At 41.7% G+C, this 22,853-nt stretch overlaps 1 protein-coding gene and 1 long non-coding RNA gene across 13 annotated transcripts in view; one reads left to right on the forward strand and one right to left on the reverse strand.

Annotated features, from left to right (window-relative positions):
- Positions 1-22,853, forward strand: part of ABCD3 (ATP binding cassette subfamily D member 3) — a 165,468-nt gene that overhangs the window by 31,339 nt on the left and 111,276 nt on the right. For 4 of the 12 annotated variants that reach the window (XM_086717609.1, XM_086717614.1, XM_086717612.1 and 1 more), the window contains exons 2-3: positions 19,889-20,076; positions 21,555-21,660. The exons of 1 other annotated variant lie outside the window; for it this stretch is intronic. In XM_086717609.1, the coding sequence (XP_086573735.1) occupies positions 21,659-21,660 (2 nt within the window). In that variant the 5' untranslated portion in view covers positions 19,889-20,076; positions 21,555-21,658. Of the gene's footprint in view, positions 1-19,888; positions 20,077-21,253; positions 21,396-21,554; positions 21,661-22,646; positions 22,691-22,853 lie in introns of those variants that run through there. 7 more of the 12 variants (XM_086717610.1, XM_086717616.1, XM_086717615.1 and 4 more) reach the window with 3 other exon arrangements.
- On the reverse strand, positions 1,669-13,906 carry LOC147578185 (uncharacterized). Its single transcript, XR_015254887.1, has 3 exons — positions 13,756-13,906; positions 2,575-2,644; positions 1,669-2,231 (listed from the first exon to the last, which is right to left on the reverse strand). It is a non-coding gene; the product is annotated as an uncharacterized LOC147578185 (long non-coding RNA).

The following is a 22,853-nucleotide window of genomic DNA, read 5'->3' on the forward strand; positions in this document are numbered from 1 at the left end:
CTGAAGCCCAGAAAGGCAATTGCCAGAGGCCAGTGACTGACAAGAAAGTGCCAGAGCTGAGATGTGGCCAGATCATTCCCTCAGAGGCTGTGTCCCCAACCGCTACTTCACACCTCCTCTAACTCTACTAAGACTCTGGGCGTGATTTTAGTGACTATTGTCATTCTGCGTTAACCTTTCCTGTTGTTATAGCCCTTCAGCAATGTCACCTAAGTGCTTGTTAAATTGGTGATGTTAGTGTTAGTCTTGAAAAAAAGTGACTGAAAATCCACCCTTGATGTGAACGTGGACTAAAGGTGTGATAAAATTTGAAGTGCAATATTAGCTGTCAACAAAGTCTCCAAAATGGAAATAAAGGAAATCCCTCTACCTTTTCTGCATTTATGAAGAACCACAAAATTTTCAAGCTGGCCAGCCAAACAAGTGCCATAATGTCTGTGCTGTTTATATAGGGGAGACTCTAAGGGTTTCTTGACTTTGGCACTATTGACATTGGGGCACTATTGACACATAGGGCTCTCCTGTGCATTGTAGGATATTTAGCAGCATCCCTGGTCTCCTCTACCCATTAGATGCCAGTTGTGACGATCAAAATGTTTCCATTTTGGTGGTGGTGGAGGCAGCAGAGAGGCTCAGATTCTTCTGGGTTGAGAACAACTGAGATAGAATATACTATGAAATCATTGCAATAAAATGAGAAAATACAAGGATTATAGCCAGCATAACTTTAATCTTCTCAAATTGTCCTCAGAAAGGGGGAGAAGAATGGAAACAATGAAAAAAATGCCATTGGCCTGGCTGCAAGATCAGCCCCCCCTGAAAAATGACACAAAACTATCACGTTTATACACCTGACAGCCGAGAATGAACACCCCCCCCCTTACGTTGAGTCCTATGGAAAAACCAACGTTGAGTATGTAAGATTTCCATGATTGCATTGCCATGATTGCATCATAAAATGTGACTGTTATGTTTCCAGAAAATCCTAAAGACTTATTCTCCTGATTTCCTGACCTTCAGGTTCTCTGCGGGCTCTGGCTTTCACCTTCATCAAATATTTCACTCACTTCTCAGCACCCTTCCTGAGCTATTCTCAGGTAATGACTGTAATCCCTCTTCATATCTGATGTCAGCTCAGATTTAGATCTCCTCCTTCCACATATAGACTCTAAGAGTTTCCAAGGATAACCTCATCTACTCCACCATTCTCCATGGTTGTCAAAATATCCTAACTTAAATGTTTCAAAATTTCATCACTCTCTGCTAACACTTTTAACCTCTACCTTTTTTCTATGATCAATATTTCATTCATTTATTCACTCGTTCATTCATCACTCATTTGGTGATTACCTATTATGTCTTCTAGGCACAGTATTAAATGCCAGGAATACAAAAAGCATTAAGCTGGTCTCTAGGGAGGGCACCTGCAGTCTAACACTGAAGAGGGAGGGAGCAGGGAAATGACAATGCATTGTGTGTGGCAAATGATAGGATGCAGGTGTCCACAAAAGGCTCTGGGAACATAGGAAAGGAACAAATTCTGCGTCGGGGTAGGATAAGGAGGCTTCACTGAGGAGTTGGGAATTAATCTGAGTGTAGAAGAATAAATAGGAGTTTGCCAGGCAAAGAGCATGGGGTGGTGGGGGGGAGGTGGAGGAAGTGGGGGGGTAGAATGAATAACCTATACATAGACCAGATCTGTGAACAAGTCTGGTGAGTTTCTATTCTTGCCTTTTAGATAGTCTCTCAAGATGGGAATCTTTTCCCTTCCCTTGCATGTTGATGTACTCCATGTTGAACTAATGGCCACCACCTCACAGCCACCACCTCACCAGATTCATTTTTTTCTAGCCACACTGTGGCCCTTGCTCCAGAAGGTTCTGTCACTCTCCCACTCACCACCTCCTCAGCTGACTCCTCTCTCCCTTTCTGCTCACATCCAGTTCCCAGAACCTGTCACTTCCATGTCTGTCATCTCTGCCTCGCTCAACCCATATCTCTTGTCCTATGACCATTACTGCTCTTCAGACATACCTTACCTCTGTTCTAGAATCCGGTGAAAGCCTCCTGACTGGCTCGTGACTTGCGGTCTCTCCCTTTTCCCATCTATTTGACCATAAGCTACAACTTATGGAACCGTTGTGGGGATTTTTGGACGACTCGTTCATGCGTTGACTGAAAGGCAGGCAAGGCAGGCATCTGGTATTTGCAGCCTTTCATGGAGATGAGCTCTGTGGTAGGGAATAAGTAGAGACGGCAGGGTCAGAGCAACCAACAGTGCGGCCACCACAGTTAACAACCAGACCTGGCTGATGTCATCCCTAGCCCCATGCTCACAGTCCTTGCCATGGCTTAGCAGGCTCCACACAGCCCTCGTGGTTGTGAATCACACAGGACATGCGCTCTCCCACCTCAGGCCTTGTGCTGACTTAGTGGCTCCCTGTATTCTTCACTCTCCCTCATTTCCTCCAAATTACGTCTCAGATGTCACCTTTTCTGACCCATCTCTCCAACAACCCTCTGTAGAACAGCAGCTCTCTGTGATCCCGGGAATTCTTACCCTCCCTGACTTACCTCTGTGCTACTTTTTCATCTCCCCTCCATGACAGCAGTGACTTTGTCCATTTGTTCTCTGTTGTATTCCCTGGGTGTGGAAGAGTGTCTAGTCAGGACTGAGTCAACACCAGCTGAATACATAATGGAAGAGTCAAGTTCCATTTCTTCTTTCCCTAGCAGTATCTATATTTCCCAGCCATGGGATCTGGGTGAGGTTTTCCCACCTCTCCGTACCGGGATAGAGTGGAGGGAGGATTTGACTGGCCTAGAAGCCCCATCCTCTTGCCATCAGTCATTGGCTTAAAGGGGCACTTCCCCAAGTCCAAGTCAAACAGCGAAGCAGTGGTTGGTTCAGGGCTGGGAAGGTGGCCCAAGTTGGTCTGATACAGGTAACACTCCTTTGGCTTGGTGGTCAGGGAAAAGGAAGCTCTGTTCTGTGGGTGGGCATGACTTGCCTTATAGTCAACAGCTGTAGGTACTTTGCTCTCAGGAGAGACTCCAGCCTGAGGACCAAGTCTGAAAGCCGCGCAGAGAGCATAATAGACAAGTAGAGCCAGGGCCTCCACCACCATGTGAATCTCTCCTTCTGAAGCCATTGCATCTCTACAACTTCTGGATTCCTTGTTTCGTGAACTGATGAATCCCATTATTGTTTAAGTCAGCTTGATGTCAGTTTTTCTTTTTTGTGCAATCCAAAGCATCCTAGCTGATACACTGCCCTTAAAATGCTATTGTGCCCTAGTGATGATTTAAGGACACTGATCAATTAGAATGTTTATTATTGAATCAATAAATTCATTCGTCAAATATTTAGGGAGCACCATACAATGACTTTAAAGTCAACTAAACGATCATGGCTATAAAACCGACGTTGGGGCGCCTGGGTGGCCCAGTCGGTTAAGCGTCTGACTCTTGGTTTCAGCTCTGGTCATGATCTCACAGTTTCAGGGGTTCGAGCCGTGCATCAGGCTCTGTGTTAGCAGTGTGGAGCCTGCTTGGGATGCCCTGTCTCCCTCTCTCTCTGCCCCTCCCCCACTCACACTGTCTCTGTCTCTCTCAAAATGAATAAATACACTTAAAAACAAAAACAAAAAACACCTCATTTGAGGGAAAATGATAAGAGATAGGGAGTGTTCAGACTCGAGAGAAGTCTTCTTAGACAACAACTTCATGATAGATGTGGCCTCATATTTGAAGAGGATGATGTGTTTAGACATGGATTTGGCTAACACCTGCTGGAATACAAGATATTCTTAATTCTGCTGTAGGTGCCAATCCCTTCTCCTAAGGTACCAGGGGGAAATACATTCACAGAGAACAAAGCAAGGAAAGGCAAGACCTTGTGATTAGCTCAGACTTCAACTTTAGATCACTGTGCTTCCTCTCAAAAGAAAGGGGGTCTTAACCCAAGGCAGACTGTCCTGGAGGAGCTAGCATCAAGGCAAACAGAAGGCCTCCTCTGTTTGCTTCCACCCCAAAGTGCAAACCCTTGTTGTGAGTCTTACCACTCCAATGGGAAGAGAGGATACCTATGCCGGTCTGAACCAGATGGGGAATCCAATGCAGGAATAAAAGATGCATATCTCTATCTCTACATTCCTTCCCTCTACTGAGCCACCAGATGAGATCACAGCCTTGGTCAATAGAAATACAACCTTATAAGATCTTGATCTGGGGTATCCAGCTAGGCCACGCAGGGATTCCTGCCTGCATGACCTATGAGATAATAAATTCTTGTTTTTAAGAGGCTAAGTTTCTGAAGTTTCCAAAGGTAATTTGTTACACAGCAATAGAAAACTGACACAAATGGGTACGTAGAGTTTCATTGCGTAAATTTAGGTTGTTTCCAACCTTTCCCAACTGCAGTATGGCACTGAACACCTTTAGACATATGTCCCTACGTGTTACTAAAAGAAGTTGTGTATGATAAATTATTACACATAAAATTGTTTACTCTTATTTTAAGTTATAATACTGTCAAGTTACCCTCCCAAAAGTTATATACTGATTTGTACTACCAATAAAATATGCTTTTTACCCCATAACCTCGCCAATACCAAGTATTATAGATCTTTATCATTTACCAATTTGAAAGGGGGAAAAAAGGTTTCATGTATTGACTGCTTACCCCATGTCAAGCCCTGGCTCAGTGCTTGACATACCTTTTCCCATTTGATCCTTAGGGTAACTCTATGATGTGTTATTATGACCCCATTTATTACCCCAATGATGAGAACAAGACCTAATCAAGAGTACATAGTTAAGTAGTAGACCAGGTACTCTCAGGAAGTCTCACTTAGGAATCTGATCTTTAAATGGCTGGTGAGGGAGCCTGGGTGGCTCAGTTGGTTGAACGTCCAACTCTTGATTTCAGCTCAGGTCGTCATCTCATGGTTCCTGGGATCTGCCAGGTGTTGGGCTCTGAGCTCACTGTACAGACCCTGCTTGGGCTTCTCAGTCTCCTCTTCTCTCTGCCCCTTCCCTGCTCTTGCACTCTCCCTCTTTCTCTCAAAATAAATAAATAAACTTAAAAAATAAATGGCTGGGGAAATTTGACCTAGTCTCACATGGCCATTATACTCCTAGTATTTCTTTTCCTGTAATTGCATATTTGTATTTTCTCCTTCTGTGCTGGGTGTCTTCTGTCTGCTGCTTGAGGATTCACAGTCTTCCTACTCGGCCCTGCTGTCTCCTAGAAGTTTGACTTCTCTGTCCTTCATTAGCAATGCCCCAGTGCCCTAAGGCTCCCTGCTGGGTTTAGCCAGTGGAGAACCTGGCAGGAGATTAGAGGTGGGAAGAAAATAAACTCCAAGTATTTACTCTGACTGGCTTTGAAAAAAGGTCATTGTTCTTCTCAGGTGACCCTCTCTTCTTCTAGGCTCCTGTAATTTTTCTCTCCTATTTTCACACATAGAAATGATTCCTGATTGGCTGCCAATAGCCTCAGGTAACTGTGGCTGTCCTATACACACAACTATACAAATAGTCTTTTGTAAATGAAGCCTCCTTGCTTTATCTTGAGTGTGCTATTATTTTAGATTTTCTATTATGTTGTCTTTTCTCACTGAATTGTAGGCATTCTGTATGTTGAGGTCATAATTCTTTGTCACTTGATGTGGAAGCATCTATCTTGGTTTATTATTTTTTAGTATCATTCTTAAAAGTGAAACAGCTGTGGGGTGCCGGGGTGGCTCAGTCAGTTGGGCGCCCGACTTTGGCTCAGGTCGTGATCCTGCGGTTCGTGAGTTCGAGCTCCACATCAGGCTCTGCGCTGACAGCTCAGAGCCTGGAGCCTCCTTCAGATTTTGTCTCCTTCCCTTTCTGCTCTTCCCCCACTCCACACTCTGTCTTTCTCTCTCTCAAAAGTAAATAAACATTAAAAAAAAACAGTGAAACAGTCAGTTACTTTATGAATAAAATGGGTTTAATTGGGAATAGCAGAGGAATTTCAATTCGGGACATGTATGCCATGGCAAACCATAGGAAAGTGCAGAGATCAAAGGAGAGAAACATTACTTTATAGAGGAAAGGTAAACATTGGAAGGGGCTGCTTTGAGCCAGAGTCCAATTAAGGAAAGCATGAGTTCAGGCTGGTGATGGTTTCTCATTGGCTGAGTTGTGGCATTTTCTTATTGGCTGAGTTTGCTACCAGGCAAGAAGAAATACTCCCTTTGCTTTCTACTCCTGCTGGAGTAGTAAAATCGGCTCCTTCCTGTTGGGAAAGTGTATAAATCTCTTCCTGTTAGGGTCTGCAATTGACCATGAGTGATGGGGCTTGAGAATTCCTTTTGGCCTTGGGTCCATTTTATGTGGATTCCTTTATTCAGTTGCAATAGTTTTATTTAAGATGATTTCTGTGTAGGGGCGCCTGCATGGCTCAGTCAGTAGAGCTTCTGACTTTGGCTCAGGTCATGATCTCAAGGTTCGTGAGTTTGAGCCCCACATATGGCTTGCTGCTGTCAAAGCAGAGCCTGCTTCAAATCCTTGGTCCCCTCCCCCTGCCCCTTCCCCATTTGCACTCTCTCTATCTCTCAAAAATAAATGAACGTTAAACAAAAAGATGATTTCTGTGGAAATATTTTTATATCCTCACCCAAGGCCCCACCTTAGAGAATGTGGCCTTGACCTTGACAAATCCATTGCAACTCACTTCTCCACTTTGGGGTGGGATGAAATGCCTGGATCCTAATCCATTTGTGCCCCAAATATCATCTTGCCCTCCTTAAAAGTTTACTTTCCTCTTCAAGTATATGGAAAGGTTTTGTCTGTACTCCACCTGACTTGTCTACTAGATGCTGTTCCTCAACGTCATGTGCTTCCTCCTCTGCTCATGGCTGCTTCCTACCTGGAATTCTTAGGCATGGTTCCCTGCCAAAAGGGCTCCTCTACTTGTACCGGTGGAGGAGTGAATGTGGGGCAGGCCACGCTTTGTTTATCATATACTCCCTTTACTTTCTAAGATACCGTTACATGAGCCTGTACGGTTAATCAGACTTTGGCTTTGGGGGTGGGAGGAAAGAGAGGGTGCATTGCAATTGAGGTGGAAATTATTATAATACGGGATGGTGGAGGAAGGAGACTTGCACTGAGGGTCTAATACGATTTTTCCCAAAGTACATGTAGGAGGTTCGCTTATTCATAGGGAGTTCCTTGTGGGCACACCTGGTCACTAACATCACTCCTTATCCTGGTATCTTTCTTCTAACCATCTAACCCCTCCTCTCTGGATTCCTCTCCTGAACCTCCCAGAGAAATGTTGTTCCCTGTCCACATGGTCAGTCTTGCCCCCAGAATTATTTTGTCACCTCTAGTGTTAAACTTTCCTTAGCAGAGTGAAGTGAAAGAGGAGCTCCAGCAGTACACCAATGGAACAATCTTGCCTTTGCAAAAGTCCCCCAGAACTGTGTGCGGAGGTACTCCAAACCCCATGGAAGAGTCTAGGATGGGCAGCCCGAGTCTAGTCCCTTTTGAAGAAGCTCGACCTGCAGAAGCTGCAGACACTTTTGCATTTTTCCCATTCTCGAATGTATTCATTTCGGTTCTCGGTCTCCTGTTTTCCGATTGTGTCCCTTCAGGCTTCACAGAGTAAAAAATGGACCATAAAGGGCCACTCCTTTAGCCATACAACCCCACAGCAGCTTTGAAAGCACCTTTTGTGAAAAGATGGGGTTTCATTTTTAACCAGGGGCTACGCTTACCCTCAGTTTGGGGGAAAAGGCGGGAGGAAGTCTTGGCTACATGTCTTAGGGAGAGGAAGGCAGATGGGAGACAAAAGAAAGAGGTCCATTTCACTCTGTCTCCTTAAAGGACGACAGGCCCAACAGTCAGATTCTAACAGTTGTTACTACAACAATGGAACGGGACACTTTGGAACACAGAAGCTCCCTGTCCTGGGAAGTATGTGATTAATGGGATGTCATAGAAAGGATTACCTGTCTTTTAAGAGCAAACACAAAGTCTTTCTCTTTACCTGACCTTTTAAATCAGTTCTTTACTATTTAAGGATATAAATGTAAAGTCATAATTGGACTTGGCTGACTGTTCATGAGGGAAGAATGCCAAAGGAAAGGGGGATGGGATCCGGGCATGGGTTAGACAGGTAAAACAGGCTGTGTTACATTGTTGAAAGGAGAAGATATCAGTGTGTGTGTGTGTGTGTGTGTGTGTGTGTGTGTGTGTGTGTCTGTGTGTGTGTTGCATAAAGCTAGATGCTGGTAGGCTGAGCTGGGCTAACAGATTCATGAAGAGGTAATTAGCTGGACAGAGGCTTCCCTAGACTCTTGGAACACAATCCACTGCATCCCCAGGAGTTATCTGCCTCTCTTCGCATTGCCCTGTGGGAGCTGGGGCTTGGGACACTGACACAAGTACTGATATTTGGCTACTCCTACTGTTATAATGAGGTCCTTTGTCTATGATCCAAGAGTCTTCTGTTTTCTCCCAATATCCATGAAACTGTGGCAGGCTAACTCAGATTATAGGATGGTAAAATCTCAGACTCTTCGCAGTTCTTGACAGTCTTGGTACCAAGAGGGGATGTAGACAAAGAGGCTAATTAGCAGATTTTTCGAGGGAAGTCTCTGGGAATTGGCAGTGAACATGTTACCAAGTTTTTGATCAATGAGGCACGGTTCTCCATGTTTTTGCCAATTATAAGGAGGAATTGAAGCAAGCTGAGGACTAGGAGGTAGGTTCAAAGTCAGCTGTGTGAAGTGGGGCTTGGAGCATTGCTAATTCATCTTGGTGTAGGGAGACCCTCACCGGTTTGGCAGGCAGCTTCAGGTCTGCCCTGCTGTAACAACTAGTGCTAATATTCATCCTGGATGAGCAGGAGGTTTGGGCCTTTTTTAAAAAAAATTTCTTTTAACGTTTATTCATTTTTGAGAGATGGAGACAGAGTGCGAGTGGGGGGAGGGGCAGAGAGAGTGGGAGACACAGAATCTGAAGCAGACTCCAGGCTCTGAGCTGTCAGCACAGGGCCCTACACGGGGCTCGAACTCACAGACCATGAGATCATGGCATGAGCCAAAGTCGGACGCTTAACCGACTGAGCCACCCAGGTGTCCCGGGCCTTTTTCTAGAAGAATGGCAACAACTGGATCATTAGTCCCTCCTATGGTCTATCATTCCACTCTCAGATTCGTTCAGACAAGAGCAAAGTGTCTCAGCGGCTTTGCAGTGGGTCCCAGCCATTATCATGGTTCTTTGGGGGAGATATCCCTGAGACAGCTTCCATGGGAAGCCACAGAAGAAATCTAATATTTGAACTCGTAAGAGTTCCTGGGATTGGATTTACAATGCCGCTGCAGGAGATCCGCTGGAGAATGAGAAACTGACCCGAAGAATTCTACATAAACTCTTATGGTCAGTTCTCACCCGCCAAAACTTACACTGGAACTAGATGAAGTCTCAAGAGATGTTATTTTGATAATGGGCAGCAAATGCCCCAGATTGAGATAGATTCCTTTAAAAAAAAAAAAAAAGTTGCTGCCGTGTGAGCCATGCCCAAGTCAGCAAAAAGGTGCAAACCCAGTAACACCAGCCAGAATATAAAGTGGCATGGCTACTGAGTCAAGGGGTTCCTAAGGCTGAAACAGGTGGTATTAGCCATGAGGATTTTCACCCAATTTAAATTGTTGAACCAGCCAAAAGCACTGCAAGCTCATTTGGTTGAGCCATGAGCAGACACCATACTGTTTGAAAGTAAAAGTAAATATAAAGCCTTACTGGCCTGGAGAAGCTCTTTTGTCCTGTGTCCCCCTGAACCCTTCCTCTTCCCTCTACCGTTGCCTCAGCTGATGTTAGTACGGATGTTTTATGGACCTTCCAGGATCCATAATGTCCACAGGCATCTGGCATCGACCTTCAAAATTTCTGATTCTGCTCCCATCCCCTTATCCTAGTCCACGCACATAAGTAAATCAGGTTTGGTCACCGAATACAGCTGTCCTCGGAAAGGGATCATTTCCTCCTAGCTGCTTTCTGGGTAATGATCAGGACACAAGGGATGAGGTGATAGGGACCTATTTTGAAAATCTGAGATTTCTCCATGACCATTCCTGGGCATGGTATGTCTTTCTCTCCCCTAACAGCGACTCCAGGCCAGCATGGTTGGCACATCCTCCAGATGGCAGCCCCATCAAAATGGGGCCTGGGAGATTCAGACTTAACTCTGGTTCAGCCACCTGGATTCTCTGGCTGAACTGACACGGTCCCAGATCATAAGGATAGTTGCCATTTGGTTGAGGACGCCGTCATCAATCCCCTATCACAGGCCAATGTGGAGGCTGCAATGGGTCTGTGTAACTTTTGTTAAAATGTCCAAGTTACTTTTTTTTTCTGAATAAAAGGTCTGAGTATGATTAGGGGATGATTGAAGCAAAGGTGAAATGATCAACGCCGAAAGTGGATGCAGAAATTTGAGGCAATGGAGGACAGGCAGCAGTAGCACCTGGGATGGGAGCATCTCAGACCCTGAGACACATGATAGACAGAGAGAGAGAGAGAGAGAGAGAGAGAGAGAGATCTGAATGATCTTTGTTTTTCCAAATCACCTCTGGAGTCTTCCTCATGAAGGAAAACCTCTGGTGAGATTCTCCCAAACCATTGCAAGGACTTTCCCCCCCCCCCCCCCAAGGGCTTTTGATTTGACTGACTGCCTGATTTTGTCATCATCTGCCTGATGACTCTGATTGTGATTTGACCACTAGTCACCTTACCTTTACAGGGGAGTCAATCAGAAGAGGCAGAGGATGGTCCCAGCTCCTGCACCTCCCACAAAGATAATACCTGTTAACACATCTAGATGTCTTCACCCCTATTCTTACAACCATCACTAATAGATAATAGATATCTATTACAGATAAATGCCCCCCAACTGCCCTCAGGCAGTCCTTCTATAAAGAAAGACTAAACTCAATTATTTAAACTCAGCCGGGGAAGTTCAAGGTTTACCAGCTGGCCAAGAGGTAATGTTGGATGTTCTGTCAATGTCTCCCTTTAAATGATATAGGTCCTACTTAGCACCCCCCACAACTATAAACAACACTTTCATTTCATGGTCATGATGTACATATGCCCTCGGGACTATACTTGCTTTGTGGAACTAGGACATTAAGCTCCCTGCCTTCTGAAAACACAATGATTTGCAGCTTTGCCATGGTCATAAGAAATCTTCAAGTGGTTAGGGAAGCAACACTAGTAAATGACGAAGCCCTCACAACTAAGAGATCTCTCCCAAAAGATGCCACCCTTGGTTCTCAAGAGAGATTCCCCAAGAGATAACTGACTTGTTATTTATGTGCACCCTGTGTACACCTATCCCTATATCAGGACTCATCCGATTAGAAAAAGTGGTACAAAAAATTAGTCCCTGACTGTGGTGGAGGTGATCAGTGCTAGTGCCTCATCCCCGGGAAGCATTCAAGTGGGCCTCAACTCAGCAGGTAAGGTTGCTACAGATGAGAGAATTGCCCTAAACTTCCTCCTGGAGGGCCAAGCAGAGCCGGTGCCATCACAGATACATCCTGTAGTACCTGAATTAATGTCTCAGGCCAAGTGGAAACACCAATACAGAAATATAAGGAGAAAATCCCCTGACTTTCTAAGGTAGAACCTGATGATATATGGGATTTCTTCAACTGCCTGGATCTGGAACCCTGGGAGGCATGGTCGGGGTGAATTCTACAGGTTGGTTTCAGCCTACTGGTTTGAGTCCTACTGATAGTAGACTAATTAGATGTTGTACTGTACAAATTGAACAGATTTGGTCTCAGCCTCTCTTGGTCAGATTCATTAGAGTAGCCAATGGAGTGGTAGACTCATCAGAAAAGTTTCCAGAGTATAAGAGAGTGTAGATAGATGTGCTTATCTTTTAGTATAATAATAAAGTGTACTTTCAGAGCAAAGAGCCGGCAGGGTAACTTTTTTTTATTATGAAATATTTTGTTTCTCTAAGCTCAGGGCTCCTTCCCTTTATATGTACATGTGTCAGCTGGCCCTTTCTGCGTCACCCTGTGGGAATTGGAGCACAAATACTCATGCTTTGGTATTTACTTTGCGAGTAAGAAAGTCCTCAGCCTTTGACCCTGGAGTCTCAGGTCTTCTGCCAGGATCCATGAAATTGTAGCAGCCTAACTTCTTAACTTGTGAGTGGGGTAAAATACCACAGTTTTCGACATTAATCTGTCCTATTTGTTTTGTACCTAATGGATTAAAGCTTTCCATCAAGTAAATCTAGGATAATCCTGTTCCTCTCCACCCACAAAGGAAGAACTAATGAAGGACCAGGGTGATGTTTGGTGTCCTTCACAGCTTTCTCCCCATTTGTGGGTTGCCCGTGCTCTTTAAACAGCCCTCTCCCAGGGGTAAAATGACCTCAATGGATCGCTCCAGGCTCTGCCTCTTGCTCTCTCTTGTGCCATCCTATCTCACCCCTGCAGCCCGTTTCTTCTCTTTGTCCATGTTAGTTATAGTGGCCATTGTTGGTTGGCTCTCTAGTATCCATTGTCTATCATTCCCCCATCCTTTCAGTTGAAGCTCCTGTGGGAACCCAATACCATTCAGACATATTTCAAAGCATCCAGGGGAAGCAAACCCTGTCCCCAGCTTCAGACGTGGAATTGAGTGGTGTAACAGCAACATATTCATTCTCTTTGCCAGGAGATCTATTCTGGCCAGTGAGATCTTAGAGGAAATCTGAGGAAGAGCTTCTCAGAAAGTTACCTTTCTCTATTAAAAGATAGCCACAGAAAGAAGCACATCCTATTTCCAGTCGGGAGGTTTGGAGCTTCTGTAGCCATTTGATCCCAGCTTGCAAATAAGGCACCATTCAGGATGGCAGAACAGAGAGACGACCATAATGTCGTGATGTTCAATCAACTGTGAATCCCACTCTCCCTCTGGGAGATAATGCATTTCCTGAATGTTTAAGTCTTCTTGAGTATGAGATTCTATTACTTGTTAGCATACAGTGAACTAAGTTCTGGGCACTCTTCTAAGTACCTTAAATGAACGTGTGTAGTTAAGGCTTATAACAAACCTATGTGTTTATTATTTTCTTCACTTGGAAGACAAGGAAATCTAGATACAGACAGCGTAAATATCCAGCCCAGGTCACACAGCTACTTAAATGACAAAGCTAGGATTTGAACCCAGATCTGGCTCAGAAGCTACAGATATAACCACTAATCTAGCACTTCTCACTATGCTGTTACTTGGGGTCTAAAGCATTTCAACTGATACTAACTGTTCTTTGCTTCTCAAGGCTACCTCAACTGACACTTAGGCTTTGGACCCCTTTGACCTCCAAGCTCATGGCTGCAAGCCAGTTTCATCCTCCCATGTCCACCTTCAGGGCCCACTGCTTGCCCAGAAGAAGAGATTCAACATTAATATCTAACTTCATCTCTTATTTGAACACCTAGGAAGGCAGCCCAAAGTTAATACATGAGTTCTTATTTAGCAGTTTTAAGCACCTTGATATGACCAACGTGTTCAAAGGGCATCTGCGGTATTGACCAAATAATGCCAATTACTGACTGGCAGTAACTGGGAGCTCTTATATTTGCCCTACTTCTGTCGAGGAAACAGACAAGCAGCTTCTCAAGCCTGTCTCAGGGATATACACACACACATATACACACACACACACACACGCACACATATATCTACACACATGCACACAGCACAGTTACTCACCATGTATGACATCGGGCAATTACCAGATAGCAATTACCTTTGCTCCCCTTCCTTTTGTCTTGGAAGTCCCTTCTCCTCTCCTCATTGACTGTTCTGGCTACTGGTCACATTCTTCCCAGCCTGTGATTAAGGGGAAATCTGGACTTTGCACTGGACGTTTCTGCAGCCCACTGTCCCTGCCCAACCTCTCTCCATTACTATTATCGGTAATGTTTCAGATAAATTGCCAAAATAAATTTTTTTTTTAAATCACTGGAGAAATGAGGGCAGAAGTGAAAGGTGTTCTAAGGCTGGGGACAGAGGGTATCAGTGGGTGGATCTGTTTGATTAAATCAGGAGTGCTCTATTGCTTAACATTTTTACAATAGAAATGTTGAGTAACTCATTTCCACATTTTCTCCGAACCACAAGGGGTGTGCCCTTGAGGGAAATGGAGATAGGAAGAGTTCACCTTTGAGAGATTCTTAAATGTTACAAGATTTCCTTAGAGCTACATGTGGAGAACTTGGCTTTTTTCCAAGCCAAAAAGCTTTTGTATTATAAACATCCAAAGCCTCCTTTAAAAAAGATCTTAAATGAAGCAGATGGTTCAAACTGATCTGAATTTGGAGCTCAAAAAGCTAGAAAGTCTCTTTTGTAATTCACACTGGACTTTGAAGATAAAGGTCAGAGTCTTGAGAGGTCTCCTTTTCACATGGATAGTTGAAGAAGAGAATGCTAATAGAGGGTTGGGATTTTTCAATGTGTGAAGAAAGTATTTATTTTATATTTTAAAAATCCAAGTACTCTTTTCTCTAGACCAGAGAGAGAGAGAGAGAGAGAGAGAGAGAGAGAGAGAGAGAGAAATGATCATAGGTATCAGAAAAAAAGACGGAGAACAAGGATGAAAGGCTGTGCATTCTATTAGACTTAGCCCCTAAGACAACTCTATGAACCTAAATGCTTAACAAGAACTGAATGCTGAATACATTACGGAATACTCACACAATGAAATACTACATAATGATGTGAGTGAGCAATTTACAATAACGTGCAACAGATCAATCTCAGGATATTGGGTTTCGGAAAGATACCAGATGCAAAATAGTACATTCTGCATGACTCATTGACAAGAAGTACAAAGCAGAGAAAGCTAATCTATGCCATTAGACATCAGGATGGTGAGTACTTTGGGACATAATGACAGAAAGGGAGCACCAGGAGGATGTCAAAAGTCAGTGAAATGTTCTGTTTTACAACCGAGGGGCTGGTTAACATGGGTGTGTTAAGTTTGTGAAAATTCAGTGTAGCTTCAAAATTGCAACAAGTCTATGAGAATATAGTTATTACCATTTCCATTTGCACATGGGGAGTCTGTGGTTCTGAGAGGCTGATGACTTGGTCAAGATTAAGGATTTGAGTCAGGATTTGATCTAGGCTGCCTGCTTCCAGGGCCCAGGTACATAACTATTCTGAGGAGTTTCTGTTGCTGCATATCCTGGCAACATTTGATGTCAGTTTTTTGGATTTGGACCACTCTAATAGGTGTATAGAGGTATCTCGTTGTTGGAATTTGCAGCTCCCTAAGGATATGTTGTACATATTTTCATGTCCTTATTTGCCAACCGTATATCTTCTTTGGTGGAGGGTGTCTGTGCAGATCTTTTGCCCATTTTTTTAACTGGATTGTTCATTCTCTTTTTGTTGGGTTTTAAGTGTTCTTTCTATATTTCAGATAACAGTCCCCATCAGATATATCTTTTGCAAATATTTTCTCCTGCTCTAGGCCTTTGTCTTCTCATTCTCTTGACAGTGTCTTTTGCAGAACAGAAGCTTTTAATCTTAGTGAAGTCCAGCTTATCAATTATTTATTTGATGGTTCAGGACTTTAGTTTAAAATAGTCATTGCCAAATTCAAAGTCACCTAGATTTTCTCCCATGTTATCTTCTAGGTGTTTTAGAGCGTTGCATTTTATATTCAAGTGTGTGCTCCACTTTCAGTTAACTTTTTGTTGGGTATAAGGTCTGTGTGTATATACATTTGTTGCTTGTATGTGGATGTCCAGTTTTTCCAGCGCTAATTCTGAAAAACTATCTTATCCCCATTGTATTGCCATGCCTCATTTTTCAAGAGTTGATTGGCTATATTTATGTGGGTCTATTTTTGAACTCTCTATTTTGTTTCATTTACCTTACTTTTTTTTTTTTTCTCCAGCACTACCCTGTCTTGATTACTGTTACTTTATAGTAAGTCTAGAAGTTAGATAATTTTGTTATTCTCCTTTAATATTGTATTGACTCTTCTAGGTCATTCACCTCTTTATATAAATTTCAGAATCAGTTTGTTGAGATCCACAAAATAACTTGCTGGAAATTTCATTAGGATTTCACTAAATCTATAGATGAAGTAGAGAAGAATTGACATCTTGACAATATCGAGTCTTCTTACCCATGAGTATGGAATATCTCTCCGTTTATTTAGTTTTTTTAAAATTTCTTTCATGAGAGTTTTTTAGTTTACTTCATATAGATCATGTACATATTTTGTTATATTTATACCTAAATATTTAAAAAATTGGTTCTGGGGAGCCTGGGAGGCTCAGTGAGTTGAGCATCAGACTCTTGATTTCAGCTCAGGTCATGATCCCAGGGTCTTGGGATTGAGCTCTGCATTGGGCTCCATGCTGAATGTGGAGCCTGCTTAGGATTCTCTGTCTCTCCCTCTGCCTCTCTCCCCCACTTGCATTCTCTGTCTCTAAAATTAAAAAAAATTTTTTTAAGAAATATATAAATATCTCCTAACAATTTTTTTTATTCTAATGTAAATGATCTTTGTGCTTTTAATTGTAAATTCCATTTGTTTGTTGTTGGTGTATAAGAAAGCAGCTGACTTTTATATATTAACTTTGCACCCTGTAACCTTGCTGTAATTATTTATTAGTTCCAGGAGATTTTTATTGATCCTTTCAGATTTTCTGCATGGATAATCATGTCATAAATGAAAAAAAAAACAGTTTTATTTTTTCCTTTCTAATATGTATACCCTTTATTTTATCTTCCTGTCCTATTGCATTAGCCAGGACTTAAAGTGTGATATTGAAAAGAAATGGTGAGAGGGGACATCTTTACCTTATTCCTTATCTTAGTAAGAAAGTTTCTAGTTTTTACTTGTAGGTTTTTTGTAGATTAAAAAAAAATCAACTTGAAAAAGTTCTCTTTTCCTGGTGTGTGAGAGTTTTTATCATGAATAGATGTTGGGTTTTGTCAAATGCTTTCTTTCTGTCTATTGACAAAATAATGTGATTTTTTTTCTTCTTTAGTCCTTGATGTAATGGGTTATGTTAACTGAGTTTTGAATGTTGGATCAGCTTTGCATCCCTGGAAGAAACCCCACTTATTGCAATTGGTCATGCTGTGTAATTCTTTGCTGAATTCAATTCGCTGATACTTTATTAAACTTCTGGTATCCATATTTAAGAGAGATGTTAGTCTTTGGTTCTCCTTTTTTGTACCATTTTAATTTGGTTTTGGTATCAGGACAATGTTGTCTTTATAAAATGAATTAGAAAATACTCTCTCCTCTTCTATTTTCTGAAAGTGATTATATAGAATGAGTGTTAATTGTTCTTTAAATGCTGGGTAGAGTTATCTAGTGAAACGATATAGACTTAGAGATTTCATTTGGGGAGGTTTCAAGATTACAAAGCCAATTTCCTTAATAGTTATGAGCTATTCAAATGGTCTATTTCATATTGACTAATTTATGGTTGTTTGAGCTTTTTGAGGAATTGGTCCATTTCATCTAAGTTGTCAAATTTATGTATGTAGAGTTGTTCATGATATTTTCTTATTATCCCTTTGATGTCTGTAGGGTCTCTAATGATATCTCCTGTTTCATTCTTGATATTGGTAATTTATGTCTTTCTTTCTTTCTTTCTTTCTTTCTTTCTTTCTTTCTTTCTTGTCAGTGTTGCTTGAGGTATGTCAATTTTACTGATCTTTTCAAAGAAGCAGCTCTTTATTTATTTTTTCTATTGTTTTTCTGTTTTAAATTTCATTGATTTCTGCTTTTACCCTTATTATTTATTTTATTCTACTTGCTTTGGGTTTATTTTGCTCTTTCATCTCTAGGTTCTCGAGGTAGAAGCTTAGATTATTAATATAAGACTTTTCCTTTTTTCTAATGTATGTTTTTGGTGCTATATATTTCCTTCTCAGCACTGTTTGAGCCATGTACCCAAATTTTGATATGCTGTATTTCCATTTTCATTCAGTTCAATCAATGTATTTTTGTTTGTTTCTCTTGTGACTTCTTCTTTGACTTGTGTCTTACCTAAGTGTGTTGTTTGGTTTTCAAGTGTTTGGAAATTTTCTTGTCATCTTTATTGATTTCTAGTTTGACTCCATTGTTTTTGGAGAGACACTGTGTGATTTCAGTTTAGATTTGTCTTATAGCCTAGGATACAGTCTATCTTGGCATATGTTTCACAAATACTTGTCAAAAATATGTGTTCTACTCTTGTTGAGCGGAGTGTCATATCAATGTCTCTTAGATCTTATTGGCTGATGCTCTTGTTGAGTTCTTCTGTATCCTTACTAATTTTCTGTCTAGTTGTTCTATCAATTGTTAAGAAGGGGGCCTTGGGACACCTGGGTGGCTCAGTCGGTTGAGCATCCGACTTTGGCTTAGGTCATGATCTCATGGTTCATGAGTTCGAGTCCCACGTTGGGCTCTGTGCTGACAGCTTAGAGCCTGGAGCCTGCTTCGGATTCTGTGTCTCCTTCTCTCTCTCTCTCCCCCTCCCCCACTCACATTCTGTCTCTCTCTCTCTCTCTCTCTCTCTCTCAAAAATAAACATTAAAAAAAAGAAAGGAACCTTGAAATTTCCATCTGTAACTGTAAACCTGTCTATTTCTCCTTGCAGTTCTATCAATTTTTTTCTTACATATTCTGGAGCACTGACATTGGTACATATGTTTGTTTTAATACACAGACTGTGAGGAAAGACTTAGCTAAAACAAGGACATGAACTTTGCCCCATGGAGTGACAGGCTGATATGACTATGCCAGGCACCTGAGAAGGACAAGCATTTAAGGTACAAAGGGCAAGTTCTTACTTCACTGGACAAACCATCACTTACCAGATGCCTCTCGATATTGCTATTTTCTGACTGAAATCTCTGAAATGAATCTCAGGATAGAAGTCTCCAAATTCTCCAATGCCACTTATGATTATCTTGAAATGGAGTCAACCCCACGGTTCTTAATAAGGGCTCTTAAAAATGAGTTTTTAAATGATGAGTTAAATGATTTATTTAACTCAACTAGGCATTATGATTTCCATTTTTCAAATAAGGATACTGATGCCCAGAACATTTAATAATTTGCCAGTGGTCACCCCACCAAGGTGACTGGGTCCAGTCCAGGAGCCTGTTTCCTCTTCACTCCAAGTGGTCCCTGCCGTTTGGTTCCCTGCTGTTCAGGAGACTGTATTTGCAAAGTCTGGGTGGCTACTTTGTGCTAGGCTCCGAGGGGGATAGAGGAAAACAAGACAGGGGTTTTTGCTCTCAAGCACCTCACGATCTTAAAGCCTCAAGTGCTACCATTTAAACAGTAGTTTAATTCTTAACTGCTCACGTTTCTTGTTGTCTTCACCTATTCACCCTCAGCAGAGGAGGTAAAGCCGTGAAGAGATGGATTGTCTTTCCACGGTGTTGATGAATGACTTGGTGGAGTATAACGTGAGAAAACAGTCTGTACTCCACATTGCTTTAACAAGAAATGACGTGTTTGTTTAAATAGCCGATCCTTCTCGGTCACTTAAGGTATCATTTGATTTAACAACTTTAACGTGCTACAGGTTTTGAGGGGAAACATACATTCGGTTTTAACCTTTAATCCGATGGCCGAGTTGAAGGAAGCTCCTTCCTGACAAGACTGTGTCCTGTGGCACAGGCTATGGGGAACTGATTGGGTCGCTGTTCGCCTTAACTTTCTCGACAGGTGTTTTGCTTGGCACACGACCTCCCTGGAAAACGTCTGGTCCAACAGGCCCTCACATAACCATTCCCCTCAAAGCAAATCCTGTCCCTGCCCTTTTACTCCTCGGTTCTCGCAGCCCACAGTTTATTTAAATCTTTCATTTCCTTTGAGGGTCAGAGCCAGAGCCACAGCTGCCGCGGAGCCCTCCTATCCCAATCCAGCCTGTGGGGGTTTCCTCCCCCGTAGTACAGAATGGAACTTCCTGTACCCTCACTCAAAAACATAGGAAGAGCACAGCATAACGGTTAAGACTTCAGGCTGTTGCTTAGGCTTCTGGATTCAAGTTCATCACTTACTGGGTAAGTTATCTCAGCCTCAGTTTCTTCATCTGAAAATGGAGATAGACCCCACAGGTTAAATTAACTCCTAGGAAGGTGCTTGAGCAACCAAACGCCCGTCAAAAGCTGAATAGACAAACAGAATGTCATAGATACATACAAAGGAATATTATTCAGCCCTTCAAAAGAACAAAATTCTGTCACATGCTGCAATGTGGATGAACCTTGAGACATTATGCTAAATGAAAGAAACCAGACACAAAAGGACAAATACTGGGTGATTCCACTTAAACGAGGTAACTAGAATAGTCCAATACATGGAGACAGAAAGTAGAATAGTAGCTACCAGGAGCTGGAGGAAGGAGAGAAAGGGGGTTATTTTTTGTGGGGTACAGAGTTTCAGTTTGGGATGAGGAGAAAGTTCTGGAGATGGATAGTGATGATGACTGCATAGCAATGTGAATGTACTTAATGCCACTGAACTGTGCACTTAAAAATGACTAAAGTGGCAAGTTTTAACAAAAAAAGTGCCTGATGGCACAAAGGCATTCTGGATTCTATTTTCCTGGCCATGGAAAATATTTATAATAATCTTCCAAAACCATTATATTTCAGCACCCCTATGTGTAAGTTATGAATCTTGGAGCAATCATTACCCACAAGTTGAGAAATGTCACCCTAATCCAACTTCAGGAGACATTTACCTATGTTGCTAAGCATTTATCTGGAAATTTTCATAAACAGTGGGGAAATACACACACACAGACACACACACACACACACACACACATTCCAATAGCATTTATAGTGCATAATCACAATTAAGAAAAAAGTTCTGGGGCACCTGGGTGGCTCAGTCGTTTAAGCATCCAACTCCTGATGTCAGCTCAGGTCTTGATGTCCAGGTTGTGCACTCAAACCCCATGTTGGGCTCCATGACGGGTGTGGAGACCACTTAAAAAAAGAAGAAGAAAAAGAAAAAATGAAGTAAGAAAAAAAGAAAAAAAATTTCAGGAAAAAAAGGACTGGAAGGATATTCACCAAAATGACAGAAGCTATATTCATTTTCTCTTCACATTTAATATATATCTGTAGTTTTCAAATTTTAAGAAAGTGAGGAATTTTTAGAAGTGCAGAAGTTACTTTTACAATCAATCTCTCTCCTCTCACCCGGGCCTCCCCCTGCCTCTCTCTGCAGGAGGTCCTTCCCCTTTCTAAGCAGAATACCTCCCTGTGGGCCAGAGCCTGGGTAGAAATCTTTGTGGGATTGGCGATGGCCATCTATGACTTAAATGATGGCCTTGAAGTCCATGGTGAGCAATGAGTTCCTCAGGACAAAGGTGGGATATCAATTCAAGAGATCCTAAACTATATTTTAATTTGATAATAGAAACAATAAAAGCCTAAAAGTTTCATAAACACAGGTTTATCCTTTTCAAAGCAAATGTTAAATTACTAAGATATCTTAGATTTTATTCTCTTCTATTATATGTAACTAGCCTTGGGAAGACTGTCGATTCAATTCAGCGCATACTCATCACTTACTATAGACGAGGCAGTTTGAAGAAATGCAAAGCTGAACTTCAAACCAGTCGAAGAGAAAATGTAAGTACACAAATAATAATATCACAGTTTGGAATATGGTCAACTCAGCAAAGGCAGTTAAGTGCTGTAGGATGTCCATAATAATATTTTATACATTTAATACTTTGGAGTCATGATAAAGATTATAAATATAACTATTTGGGTTTTCTAAGTAGCCAATCAAATCTTTAACCATTAAAGAAATTCACTGGAACAAGTAAGGTTTTCAGTGAGTAACATTTCCATTTGATTTAATTTTCAGAGTTAAGCATCTCAGTCTGTAATGATTATTCTGAGCTGCTATAGAAGTGTAACTCATTCTTTGATTCTCTAACATTTTCTTCTCAGTAGATGTGCTCAGATAAATTATTTGCCTTTGCTTCTATATTCCAAAACCTTTTTCTATGTGAAACTTATTCTGTTAAGATAAGATTAAATCTCCATTTCACAATTTAAGGAAAGTCTGATGCCCTCCCAAATGTGTCTGTCAAGCCCTTGGGTAAGACAGTGTGGGCATGCTACTGATGCGACCGCTTACCACTGTCACCTTGGATGGGTCACTTACTTCATTTTTCTGAGCCTTTATTTAACAATAGGCCTTGAGTGGTTGCGATAGTGTATGTCATCTACTACTCACTGTTGGTTTGCCAGAGACTAGAAGAGGTGGTCTGCAAAAAAAAAAAAAAAAAAAGACACTGAAAGTTAGTCATTTCTGTTCTTATAAGTTCTTGGAGCCTCCGTTCCACCAAGCATGACACCAGGCTCTTATCTTGTCTCTCTTGCATTCTTGCTCCTCCCAGCTCTCCCTTTCACTCCACCCCTTCCCTTCAGGGTTCCCTGAAGATTTCCAAACTTTACTATTATGAAGAACAATTCCATTTCTTGAACCCTTTTCACAAACTCAGTTTTTGGTTTACTTTTGCAAAGCCTTACCAATTAAGATACTCAATTCACAATGCAAATATAGGATCAGGTATTCATCAAACGTTACAGGAGAAAATAGCAACTTGTATTTTGCATGGATGAAGGTGTCAGCTGGACATTGTCAAAGGTATGTGATATTCACTTTTTGTAGATAATCCATGTTCATACAAAGGTAGCTGCAAAATAATTTGTAAGCAATTTATTCTGGATGTATGCTAAGTGTTTCTAAAGATGTTTTGCATTTTAAAATAATTTTTAGGGAAGAATTTTTTAGTAAAATACTGATTTGT

The sequence above is a fragment of the Puma concolor genome, chromosome C1 (assembly GCF_028749965.1).
Source record: "Puma concolor isolate L17-30 chromosome C1, mPumCon1.1.hap2, whole genome shotgun sequence".
Taxonomy (NCBI): Eukaryota; Metazoa; Chordata; class Mammalia; order Carnivora; family Felidae; genus Puma; species Puma concolor.